Source organism: Sarcophilus harrisii, chromosome 5, assembly GCF_902635505.1.
Source record: "Sarcophilus harrisii chromosome 5, mSarHar1.11, whole genome shotgun sequence".
Classification (NCBI taxonomy): Eukaryota; Metazoa; Chordata; class Mammalia; order Dasyuromorphia; family Dasyuridae; genus Sarcophilus; species Sarcophilus harrisii.
The window spans coordinates 187,472,396-187,486,046 of record NC_045430.1 but is presented as its reverse complement, the minus strand read 5'-3'; the positions used below and the strand labels follow the sequence as shown (position 1 = coordinate 187,486,046).

The 13,651-nt window shown below is 32.8% G+C and overlaps 1 protein-coding gene across 1 annotated transcript in view; it reads left to right on the top strand.

The window, feature by feature from the left end:
- Nucleotides 1-711: 711 nt before the first annotated feature.
- SVOPL (SVOP like) overlaps nt 712-13,651 on the top strand; it is a 60,787-nt gene continuing 47,847 nt past the window's right edge. The window contains exons 1-4 of the mRNA XM_031939151.1: nt 712-810; nt 2,324-2,395; nt 10,265-10,389; nt 12,016-12,079. Coding sequence (XP_031795011.1) covers nt 724-810; nt 2,324-2,395; nt 10,265-10,389; nt 12,016-12,079 — 348 coding nt within the window. The 5' untranslated portion in view covers nt 712-723. The remainder of the gene's footprint in view (nt 811-2,323; nt 2,396-10,264; nt 10,390-12,015; nt 12,080-13,651) is intronic.

Below are 13,651 nucleotides of genomic sequence, written 5' to 3'. Positions count from 1 at the left end.
AGGAAAATAATAAATATTGGAGGGGTGCGGCAAAACTATAACACTAATACATTGTTAATGGAGTTGTGAACTGATCCAACCATTTTGGAGAGCAATTTGGAACTATGCCCAAAGAGCTATAAAACTGAGTGTGCCCTGTGATTTAGCAATACCACTATTGGTATTCCAAAGTCTGTATTACAAAGAGATTAGAAAAAAAAATTAGAAAAAGAAACTATTTGTTTCAGTTGTATTTAACTCTGTGTGATCTCATTTGGGCTTTTCAGGCAGGGATACCATTATGGTTTACCATTTCCTTCTCCATTCATTCTACAGGTGAGAAAACTGAGGGAAATAGTAGGAAGTGACTTGCTCACATAATTAATTAGTATCTGAAGTCAGATTTGAAATTAGGAAAATGAGTTTTCCTGATTCCAGGCCCAGTGCTTAATCTATTCTCTCACCTACCAGGGCCTCTGTAGGGGAACTCGTGTACTTATTCATGTAATAGTTTGTAATCATTTTCTAGAGGTCTCATAATTTTTCTTCAATTAAACTAAAAGGCCCTTAAAGCCAGGGAACATGTCTTTTTATTTACCTTTTACAATCATCAATACAGAGTTTTTTTTTTTTTGTTTTGTTTTTTTTGTTTTGTTTTTTAACAAATGAAGGAGGAGAAAGGCTTGGAAAGCTATGTACAGGGTACTCAGACTTGATGTTGTCTTCCTCAAGGTGGCTGAGGCCATGGAAATCATGTTGATCGCTGTGGTGTCCCCTGTTATCCGTTGTGAATGGCATCTGGAGGACTGGCAAGTGGCTTTTGTGACCACAGTGAGTAGTTCCTCTTCATGCTATGAATATACAGGAATAGGAACCCAGAGCATCCTCATATCATCTTACCTTATCCCAGCTATGAGTCCTAAAATGGAGAATTCTAGAACCTGGTCATTTATTAGCAATTCTTATAAACCAAATTTCTAACAATTTCTATCAAACATATTTAATGTTTGTTTATTCATTTTATATACTTAGTCTGAGAGATGGGAATGTTACACTGGTACTTTTTAATGGATCTCTAAAATCCCATTCTTCACTTTAAGAGACTTGCATGATGTATTACAATTCCAATTTAACCACTTGTTTGTCAAAAATTATACCACAAGTTGTAGTAATAAATGTAATAAAAATGTAAAAAAGTGTAATAAGACCAGTGTCTTGTACACAATAGGCATTTAATAATAATAAAAAAAAAAGATGTAAATGAACAAAACCATGAAAAGTGTTTCTGAATAATTTGAGGGAGATTTTGAGTATGCAGTTCATCCCATTCTTATTTAAGTATGATTCTTCTCTGTACATGGTACTCTGTTCTTCCTGGTTCCCTCTCCCCTGCTCAATTGCTGTTTATTCTAGATCTCTCTGATCTTTGGCCTTGTGATAGCAACTTTGTCAGCAGAAACTGCCCACAACTCAGGCCAAAGGCCATTGACGACTGGTCATCTTTTGACTCCTTATTCTTCCCAGTGTTCCTACTTCTAAGATCCCACGATTATAAGAATTTACTTTCTATTCAATTTGGTGCATTGTTCTATAACATAGTATCGTTTTAAACCCTAACCCAGAGATACCTCCCATTTCTAAGTGCAGGTAAAAGCAACCTAGCTAAATGTAGCAGGCAGGTGTAATTGGTAACCAAGTACCATCAACAAGATCATTTAAATTCCTTTCTTTGCAAATTCTAATCATGTTTGTATAATGTCCCAGTTAGGCTAGGGGTTCTTAAGAAGACTATACCGACCTCTTAATCTGTAAATAGATTTCAGAAGTCCATGAATTTTGACAGAAAAAAATCCTTATTTAAATATAATTGGTTTCTTCCTTGTATTTTATTTTATACATTTAAAGACACAATTCTGAGTCAGAGTCCCTAGGTTTCACTAACATGCCTCCACTATAAAGAAAAAAAAAACAAATTCTTCATAAGAAGAGTGGTTTATTTATATATATTTTTAGAAGATTCTTAATAATAATCTGTGCTGATATTTAGAATTTACTTATTTGTCTAATATAGTTGCTATTTTATGTCAGAAATGCAGTCAGTGAGGGTGCACACATTTTAGCAACATATTCTTAAGTAGCGGTAAGCAGGAATCACAAAAATGTCCTAAAAAAGCAAACTTTAAAAAAAAATAGCAAACTAGATCACAAAGAATCCACTCTGTGACATTTCCTTTTTCATCACCATTAGCCTCTACTTCCTTCTTATATTTTAGAGAAGAAAGGTTGAAGTGATAAATGGGCACATTTTAGATTGTGATTTAAATATTTTCTCTCACCTCCGTAGATGGTGTTTTTTGGCTACATGGTGTTCAGCATCGTATTTGGCCTCTTAGCTGACAGATATGGTCGCTGGAAGGTATGTTGAGCCTGGTCACCTAATGTGGAGTTTTTTGGTTTCCATTATCTTTTTTAAAAAATTACTTTATTACTTGCAATGAAGAGAGCCATCTGCATCCAGAGAGAGGAATATGGGGACTGAATGTGGATCACAACAAAGTATTTTCTCCTTTTATTGTTGTTGTTGGTTACTTGCTTGTTTTTTTTTTTTTTTCTCATTTTTTTCCCCTTTTGATCTGATTTTTCTTGTGCAGCATAACAAATAGGGAAATATTTAAAAGATAGAGCACTGACCCTGAAGCCAAGAAGATCCGAGTTAAATCCAGCCTCAGACACTTAACATTTACAAGCTGTGTGGCTTTGGGCAAGTCACTTTAATCCCAAGTGCCTCAAAAGAATAAAAAAAGAATTCACATGTTTAACCTATATTGATTACTTGCTATCTTGGGGAGGGGGGAAGCAGGGAGGAGGAGGAAGCATGAGAAAAAAATTAGAGCACTATGTTTTGCAAGGGTGAATGTTGTTGAAAACTATTTCTGCATATATTAAAAATAAAAAGTTATCATCTAAAAATTATTTTATTTTCAGTTCCAAATTTTTCTCTTCCCCACTATCTGCATCCATTGAGAAAGCCAAAAAAAAAAAAAACAACAAAAAAACCCCCAACATTACAAATATATATAGTTATACAAATTTCCACCTTAGCTATGTCCATCAAAAAAAAAAAAAGAAAAAAGATAAAAAAGTAAATACACTGCACTCTGCACTCTGAGTCCATCAGTACTTTATCTGGAGGAGTTTCATTGTGAGTCTTTTGGAATTGTGGTTGGTCATTGCATTGATCAGTTATTAAAGTTTTCAGAGTTTTTATCTTTATAGTATTGCTGTTGCTGTAGATATTGTTTTGGTTCTGCTGACTTCACTTTGTATCCATTCACATAAGTTTTTCAAGGTTTCTCTGAAATCTTTCATCATTTCATACAGCCCAATAGTATTCCATCGCGTTCATATAGCATAACTTTTTCAGTCATCCCTGTAGACTGGCATTTCTTTGGTTTCCAATTCATTACTACCACCACAAAAAACTGCTATAAATATATTTGTACATATTTCCTTTTTTTTTTTTTTTTGTTCTCTTTGGGGTGTAAATCTAATAGCAATGTTGCTAAAATATATATATATATATATATATATATATATATATATATATATATATAATTAGTTTAATAGTTTGGGGCATAGTTCCTTATTGCTTTCCAGAATGGAAACAGATCCATCAACAATGCACTCATATGACTATTTCCCACATTCTCCACAGCATTCATGACCTATCTCATGAGTATGAGATCATACCTCAATTGTCATTTGCTTTTTGAAAAATTAAAAAAACACTTTCCCTCCCAATCACATATAAAAATAAAATTTAACATTTGGCTTTTTTTTTTTAAGTTTGATTTTTAAAGTTTAAATTCATCCTTCTCTCTCTTTCCTCCCCTCTCCCTGAGGCAGTAAGCAATATGATATAGGTTATACATGTTATAATCATGTAAAAATATTTCCATATTAATCATTTTATGCAAGAAGACTTGAACAAAACAGAAAAAAGAAAAAATAAAGTGAAAAATTTTGTGCTTCAGTCTGTATTCAAATAACATCAATTCTTTGGAGGTGGTATACCTGTCAAATCATCATGGATCACTGTATCGCTGAGAATAGTTGTCATTCATAGTTCATCATACAATATTGCTGTTATTGTGTATAATATTCTCCAGTTCTGCTCATTTCATTTGTAACAGTTCATGTAAGTGTCTCTAGGTTTTTTTTTTTTAAATCATTCTACTTGTCATTTCATAATCACAATAATATTGCATGACAATCACAAACCACTAGTTATTGAGCCATTCTCCAATTAATGGGTATCTGCTCAATTTCCAATTTTTAGTAACCAAAAAAGAGCTGCTTTTGTAAAAATAGGTTCTCCCAGAATGGTTGGATTAGTTCACAACTACACCAATAATGCCTTAATGTCCCAGTTTTCCCATATTCTCTCCAATATTTATCATTTTCCATTTTTGTCACATCTGATATCTCACTTTAGATAAACCATATTTTTTTCTACTTAATGGTATTTTATTATTTTTCAAATCACATGTAAAACTGGTTTTCAACGTTCATCTTTGTAAGATTTTGACTCCAAATTTTTCTCCCTTCTCTTTTCTCCCCAAGACAGTGAGTAATCTGATATAGGTTTACATATGTAATTATGTTAAACATAATACTGCATTAATCATGTGAAAGAAGACTCAGAATAAAAGGGGAAAACCCTGAGGAAGGCGGGGAAAGAGGGGAAATGTATGCTTTGATCTGCATTCATTCTCCATATTTTTTTTCTGGATAGGAAGAGCATTTTTCTATTATCAGTCTTTTGGAATTGTTTTAGGTCATTGAATTGCTGAGAAATAAATCTATTCAAGTATATCATCTGCACAAGGCTGCTGTTGCTGTGTACAATGTTCTCCTGGTTCTTCTCACTTTAACTCTGTATTAGTTCATGTAAATCTTTTCAGACTTTAGGAAATCTTCCTGCTCATCATTACATATAGCACAATAGTATTCCATCACATTCATAAACCACAACTTGTTCAGCCATCCCCCAAATGACGGGCATCACCTTGGTTTTCCAATTCTTTGCCACCAAAGAAAGCTCTATTGTAAATATTTTTGCACTTATGGGTCCTTTCCCTCTTTAATGATGTTTGAGATACAGACCAAGTAGTGATTTTGCTGGATCAAAAGGTGTGCAATTTTATAGCCCATTGGGTTTAGTTCCAAATTGCTCTCCAGAATGTAAAACATTTTTTGAGGTGATTCAGAGATATGCTATTACATTCTTAGCTTGTTATAGGTTTGAAACATTAAATAGTCCCTGCCAGGTCTCCCTCCTGGAACTTCCCTTTTCTCACCTTTGTGGCTTAATTGCAATTACTGAAGAAACGGATTGAAATATCTGAGGAAACAAAGGTTTGAGCTTCCAAGCATATCTATTTATTAAGCAATGCATTCTAATTGCATAACAAGTAGGACTAAGCCTCCTTAACTTGGCAGTGGGCTTGAGTACACTAGATTACAGATTCTATGCATTAAAAGAAAAGAATTAACAGACTGTGAAACAGGATACAAGTTTAGGTAATCTGATTTCTAAATGAAGAAATATGATGGATTCTTCAAAGTTGGGAAAGGAGAGAGAGTGAATTTTGGTTGAGTTGGGAGGGGACACATGAGTTTCAAGATATTTACTTTCCCAGAATTCAGAGGTACTGATTAATTGCTTCCACCTGTATTTTATAAAACAATAGATGACTTATACCATTAATTTTCCATGAATGATTTACAGAAAAACAAGATGGAGATTAGTTACATGTGGCAACACAAGATAAAGTTCAGTGTTCATGAGATGGAATCCAATTGTTTCTCTTAATTTTCACACCAACCAGTTCAATTTTGTAACTTACCTTCACTGAACAACTTCCTTCTATTTTTTTTCTTCCTAAAAGAAAGTTTTTTTGTTTGGTTTTTTTAAACTCTCTAACTATAAGTCTGCTCTCTTTGATTTTTGTATAATCTGCTGCCCTGGTAGTCATGGGCTTTGCAGACTCAGTGAGTATATTTTTTAAGGGGGAAGGAAGTTAGGGGAAAGGAGATATGATGCAAACATGTGATTACATTAAAGTGAGGAGCTCCTAGTCTAGAAACTCCCTCCACTGATGCTCAGCTGTAAAATGAGGGGCTAGGAAAAATGTCATTTCCATTTATGAGGCTAGATTAGCAATTTTAGTCTTTATTGCTTGTAGCATTATAAGGTTGTGACTTCATAATCATATAGCCAATATGTGTCAGAGAAAGGGCTTGAATTTAAGTTATCCTGATTCCACAGTTGACTTTTTATTCATTATATCATGTTGCCTCTCTAGGGGCTGCCTGGGTATTCAAAAAGAACATTTATTGAATTGTCATGCTTTGAGGTGTCCATGTTCTCATGGATTAGAATAATAATTTATTGTAAAAATTAAAATTTGGTATTTTAGGATTCACAAAACACTTTTTATCTCAGTCATTGATATAAAGGATAACCTTTGTGGTTTCTCATCCCATGAAATTTTTGTCTTTGTCCTTAAATCCATCACTGATATCCTATTCAACATGCTAAATGTTTTCTTCCTAAGGTTTTTTAGTATTTTAAGATGACCAAACAACCAAAGCTACTAAGTTATCTTTTACTTTTACCAATTACTGGATCACCTGACTTCTTTGTTTAACTATATATTTTTTTCATCTTTTTCTAGCATACAAATCTTTATTAGGAATATGTTTCAGCTTATGTTACACATCGTACATTTTCCTCCCTTGCTCTTTGTCATTAACAATTTCACATCATGGTGTTCCATGTTTTGTAATGGTAGCAATATCACTAGATTATTTATATTGAAAAAGGTGGACTTTTGTGTGAGAGGTCACCTACGATCATTAAAAACATTATACATTTTTTGACAATAAACCATTCTCATTTTTCTGTTATTCGATTTGGGACATAGATCATTATTTATCTGCACTGGCTATCTAAACTATTTGTCTTACTGGCTTAAAACACAGTTGGATGGGAAGCCTATTGAGTTATGACCTATGATCATTAAAAACATTATACATTTTTTGACAATAAACCATTCTCATTTTTCTGTTATTCAATTTGGGACATAGATCATTATTTATCTTCAGTGGCTATCCAAACTATTTGTCTTACTGGCTTAAAACACAGTTGAATGGGAAGTTATGACAACTGTGAATCTGGACAATGTGTTTTTGTCTACTTGTTTTTTCCTCTGTGGATTACTAAGGAGCCCTATAGTATCTCTAATACTAGTGATCCCTCTAGCAAGAGAGTTTGATGTCAATATGAAAGATGTCATTTTAAAGTAAAAGCGTGTTAAGAGCCTTGATATTGTAAAGCAGAAATCCTCTTATATTTCAGTTTTGTCCAGGCTATCTTCCATGGCAGTGTATACCTTGAACTATCTGCCTCTTGTCTTATCTTGAGCTCAATCTTGATAATCAGAGAACCTTTAAACATTGTTTCTGTCATTCTACCAAATAAGAAATCCTATAAGATCTTAATATGTACATAAAAACCTTGTTGGAGAAAAGCCCACAGGCTATATTTTGCTCTATATAATCAAATGCTTTTTCTTAATGAAGAGAAAATTCTATATTCTTTTTGCCTCTTAGTCATTTAAGTGTGGCTGAGAAATCTGTTCTGCCACATAAAATTGTTAAATTCTATCATATCTTTTAGAATATTTCATAAAGAATACCCTTGATAAGATTTTGCAAAGGTGAATATTGAGAGCTAACTTTGCATGTATTTGGAAAAATAAAATACTGTTTTAAAAAAATCAGTGAAATGTCAGTCTGAAGCTTTGCATTCCCTGATTACTTGACATGGAATCAAATAATTTTCTATCAAATCATTTTGTATCTGAAAATTGTCACATACTCCTACTTTAGGGAGGAACTAAGATGCAAGGGCCAACCTCTTTTGCTAATACAGACCTATCTGATTTGTTTTTATTTTATTACAAAAATTATCCATAAAATTTGGCTCCATTTTCTAGTCATTGCTGATCTCCAGTGATCAGTCCATCAACGTCTTGATATCTTGCCATACTTTTAATAAAATCCTTTTATTTAAAAGGAATATTCTTGATAGAAGTGAATTCTATTCACACACAAATTTTATCGAGATGAGAAGCTATAGGTTGAGAGTTTCTAATGATTTCTTTTAATTTAAGATTTATGAATCAAGGTAAGCTAGATGTGATCAAACAGGAAATGGAATGATTAAGTATCAATATCTTTGGTGTCAGTGGAATTAAGTGAAGATGAATGGGTGAATTTAATTTAGGTGATCACTACATATATACCACTTGGACAAGAATCCCTTGGAAGAAATGGAGTAATTCATTCAATAAAACAGTAAGAAAAGAAGTACTGAGCTATAATTTCAAAAATAACAGAACATCTATTTGAATTTACACTGTAATATAGTGTTATTCTTTCTTGGTAGCAGTTTTTGTTTGGCAAGGGGATTGACATTGAGGAATCAATATCTTTACATTTGTCTGTTTCCCATTTTCTGAATTAGTAACTTGTTTGAATAAATCAGATTGCAGCTGTCATCATCTTTTTGTATTTTTTCTCCTTTCCCCCCCACAAATTAATAATGATTTCAATCTTTTCTCTAACTCATCTAGGATCTGATTATACACAGATAAAGTAATTCAAAAATGGCTCCCATGTGGTAATCAGTTGTCTCTTCTTTATTAGGACTTGATCTATTTCAGCGTCATGGTATTCAGTGCTTATGACAAGTATCTTCAAACTCTTCTTAGAGAAAATATTGGTGATATGCTTGTGAGACTTTTAAATAATTTATAAACTTTTAACTTCTTTCCTTATTTAATCTTGAAGAATATTTTCCAACTTATTTTTTACCATTCCTTGGCTGCCCATCTTTGCAATGAAGTCCAAGAATATCAAGATTGGGAGGACTTTGTGAAGTTTCCTGTAGTATTTCTCTGCTTCCTTATTTTCTTAAACAGGTATTGGCACATAAGTTTCAATTATCTTCATGGTAATATTTTGGCTTACATTTATCTTAAGCTCTATAATACAAGATGACCAAATATTGAATGCAACAACTCCTTTATTTGTCTCTTTGTGGAAGACCTTGGATAATCCTTCCATCTATGTGCAACTTCTTATTGTTTCCTTAATTTCATTTTTAGTAAGATTGTAAAATGAATGTGGTTTATTTCCTCCAACAAAGGAGTCACTGGACAAAGATTTCACATTTTGATTGCCAGCAGTTGTATTACTTTTTGTAGATGGATTAAAAATAATGTGATTTTTGCATACTCTGTCCTTCTTTCAGCACTGCACAGAAGTAGAAAGAGTTTTCTACTGAACAGTGCAGAGGGCTATTTTGTATTTCTTAAAATGTATTTTGAGGATGACCATAGCTAAAGAATTTATAACCTGTAAGTCATATTGTTGGTAATAAATCTCTCCCCATTCAACATTGGGACCTTACTAGGTCCACAAACTCTAGTTTGTGCTATACTTGCCCAAACCTTTAAAAACTCACAATATTATGTAGTTAGTAATACTTTATGAAAACTCTGGGTTCTTGCTAACTTTACTTGTAGAGTATAAGCTCTGACAGTTTTCTAAAAGAATCAGAATATAAAGTTGATAATGGATTATGTGACTGGTATCCAAGTACCAGAAAGTCAAGCTTATGTTCTTGGAACATAGGAAGGCTGCCAGAAAATGGAAATTTTTTCCCCACAGCAATTAATAAAGATTGTTAATAAAAAGGTTAAGAGTTTATGATCATCTATGGGAGAAGTAACTACATAATGCTTAGCTGGAGTGTGATGAAATTGTGATTATACTGAATTAAGAAGTGTTACCATCATTATTTGATCCGCAAAGATATTAGAGGCTGGACAGATTTAATGAAGAGAGACTGGGAGAAAGAGGTGTTCTGGATTTTAGCTTTGGATCTACAATTAATTTGTTCGGTGATGATGGATCATGTCACTTGTCTCTGGTGAATCATTTCACTTTTATAGTTCAATTCCTCATGTGTAAAAAGACAGTTAAACTAGAGTTCTCTGGGGTCCTTTCCAATGGAAATTTCTACACCAAATCCCTGCTTCTCTGAAAACATCCAGATGTTAAACATTCTATATACAGTCAGGAAATGAATTTTTACATCTGAATCAAGTCTACTAATAATTTTTTTGTTTGTTTCTTTATGTTTTGCCTTCAGATTTTGCTGATCTCTTTCCTCTGGGGGGCATATTTTTCTCTCTTGACCTCTTTTTCTCCATCATACATCTGGTTTGTCTTTCTGCGGACTATGGTGGGCTGTGGTGTATCAGGACACGCACAAGGGTAAATATTTTACTTTTACCACATCAGGTAAAATGTCCATTTGTAAACATACTAGTGTTAATGATTCTCAGTAATGACCAAGGTGATTGATTCTGCCTTGAATTTTTTTAGTTGCAGATTTCAAATTTTTTTGTTTTTCAAATTTTGTTTTGCAGATTTCAAATTCCCTTTTTTAAAAAAGGAAAAATTAATGATAATGGCCCATAACCATGTAGCAGAAGAGAGTAATTCTCCTAAAAGAAATGTAGCTTAGACTATATTTAAGTGGTCTGAACATCACAAGCTCTGACCTTCTTGAAAAACTGTCCCACCATCATTAGAGGAGGTGCTATATATGATTGACCCACAGATACAGGGATTAGGGTCTTTCCTGATGACAAATGGTGCATTCTTGCCAATCTCAAGTGTACCCTGTTTTCCTCTTCTCTAGATAGTCATTCCTTGAACTTATGAATTCTTTGTCTCTATCAAATCAACTGCCCATTCCAGTGTGGCTCCTCCTAAATTCCCTTTAAGTAAACTATCTGGACAGTTGCTAATCTATTTGAACTCCATAAATGTTATATTTCATATCAAAGAATCAGGATTGGCAAATATTTTCAAAAGGCAATGTCTATACGATAAATAATACAGTATCAGAGTGTCACTCTAATAGAGTGTCAGATCCAGAGTCGGGAAAGCTTGAATTCACATTTGGCATCATAACTTACTAATTATGTGATTCTGGGTAAATAACTTTTTGTCTGCCTCAGTTTCCTCTTCTGTAAAGTGGAGGTAATAATAACACATACCTCCCAAGGTTGTTATATGGATACAATAATATTTGTAAAGTATTTTGCAATCCTTAAGCTCATGGTTTGCTAGTTCCAGCTGCTACTAGCTCTTCAGAGCCAAATGTCACATTTTGAGTGTGTGCATTTTACACCTTGCAAATTGGTAAATGATACAAAGCAGGACTTGATTTATTGTTTTATTGATTCTCTGGACTCAATTAGATAGTGGAGAAATCATTAATAGTGCAATTAAATCTAAGTGTATTGTGTGTTTTCAGAGATTTAGTTGTTAAATATACACCATCACACTTCTGTTTCAAGTTCTATTATGCTATTATTACTCATTATTACAACATGATGCTTATAGCCTGGACTGGAGATTAGACTTGAGTACTTTTCCCATCTTTCCCTTTTTACTAGCTGTGTGGCTTTGAACAATCAGGGAAATCTTGACTTTTCTATTTCCTCATTCTTTAAATAAGTATATCTATCTTATGTGTCTCACAATATTGTTATATAAATGTAAGGTAATGAGTTTGTTTTTAATAATATCATCCTTGTTTATCAATAACATTGAAGTTGAGTCTTTAAATTGAACAATAACATTGAGAACAAAAGTTATCAAGAAGTAGATTGCTTGACTTGAGAAATTTTACTTCTCTACTCTACATAATAGTATTATGACATGTGACAATTATTGATATATTAACAATTTATATATGGATATAGCAACAATTTTGCTATGTTATGTATGTTTTGATTTCTCTGGGGTTTTGTAGCTTCATTTGTAGAAAAATGTAAAAAATCAGAATTTGATGAATACAAAATCTTCCTTTTAATTTTCTCTTTTTAGACTCATCATAAAAACAGAATTTTTGCCTACAAAATACAGAGGTTATATGCTACCCTTATCTCAGGTAAGGTTAAGTAGAAATTCTGTGGAGATTGAAGACAGGAAACACCTGCTTGAGTGGGGACTGTTACAATTTTGTCTTTGTATGCTCTGTGCTTAGCTCAGTGCTTGGTTAGGTGTACAGTAAGTGCTTAATAAGTTTTTTAAAATTTACATCACATAATTGTGGGATTTTATCATCTTAACAAAGAACTTCAGAGACCATCTAGCCCAGTCCATACCTCAAGCATAGATCCTTTGATATAAAGTAAAGAGATATATAAACTGCTTACATAAAGTGAAAAGTGACTGGCATAGCATTCTTGTTTTTTAAGTCATAGAAATGCTTTATTTGGTCAAGGAACAACTGACATATTTTAAATACAAATTAAAATCAAAAGTTTGATTTTTTTATCTTAAACTTGCCAAAGAAAAATATGGTTGGAGAAGAAATGAGAAATAATTACTATTCAACATAAATTATATTATGCTAATCATGGAAGTTATTTTCTAGCTGACTAATGAATTTTAAAATTTGATTCATACTATTTCTATGACAATGTGTCTATTAAACTAAAATTTTACTTATTTTCCTATTTTTTCTGTATTAATATCATTTCTCAACATTCTATTCCCACAAATACATCCCATCTCCCTTTGTAATGTAGAAATACAGTTAAGCAAAGCAGATTGACTCAATGACTATATTTGACAGTGTATGCCTCATTCTGTATTCATAGCTTATCTCCTCTCTATTGAAAAGAAGAACTATTTTAAATCTTCTGGAATCATAATTGGTCATTGAACTTCTTTGTTTTGATTTTTAAAAATATTGTTTTCCTTTTCATTATTGTAGCCATTATCCACTTTGTATTTTTGTTTCTATTTACTCAGTTCAGTCAATTCTTCTTAGACTTCTCTGAATTCTTCCTCTTCACCATTTCATGAAACACATTCTAAACCATTTATATGCTACACTTTCTTTGGCAGCCCCCTAGTCAATGTGCACCCACTTTGTTTCTAGAAGTTTTTTGGGGGAATGTTTTTTTTTTTACTTCTAAAATAAAAGTGCCACTGTAATTATTCCTGAATATAAGAGATTTCTTTGCATTTGGAGTATATACCCATTAGTGGTATGGCTGGATCAAAAGACATACACAGTTTTGTCATTTAAAAAAAAAAGCATAGTTCTATTTTTTTTTTTTTTTTTAGTCAGTAAGCTTTTGTCACCTCTTACTATGTGCCCAGCACTGTGCTAAATGCTGGGAATATAAAGAAAGACAAAAACATGGTCTTCATGAAACTGAAATTTTAACAGAGGAGGAGAGATGCAAGTAAGTATGTATATAGAATATAAAGGAAGGGAATCTTAGAATCTTTGAGGCTGTTAGAAGGCACAGTGGAAAGTTTTGGAGTCAGGAAAACCTGAGTTTAAATCCAGCCACAGATACTTATCAATTGTGTGATACTGAATAAGTCATTTGATTTTTGTATGCCTTAGTTTCTTTATGTGTAAAATGGGGACAATAGTAGCAGCTACCTTCCAGGGTTGTTGTAAGGAGCAAAAAAAGATAATTGTAAAGCACCTAGAATAGCA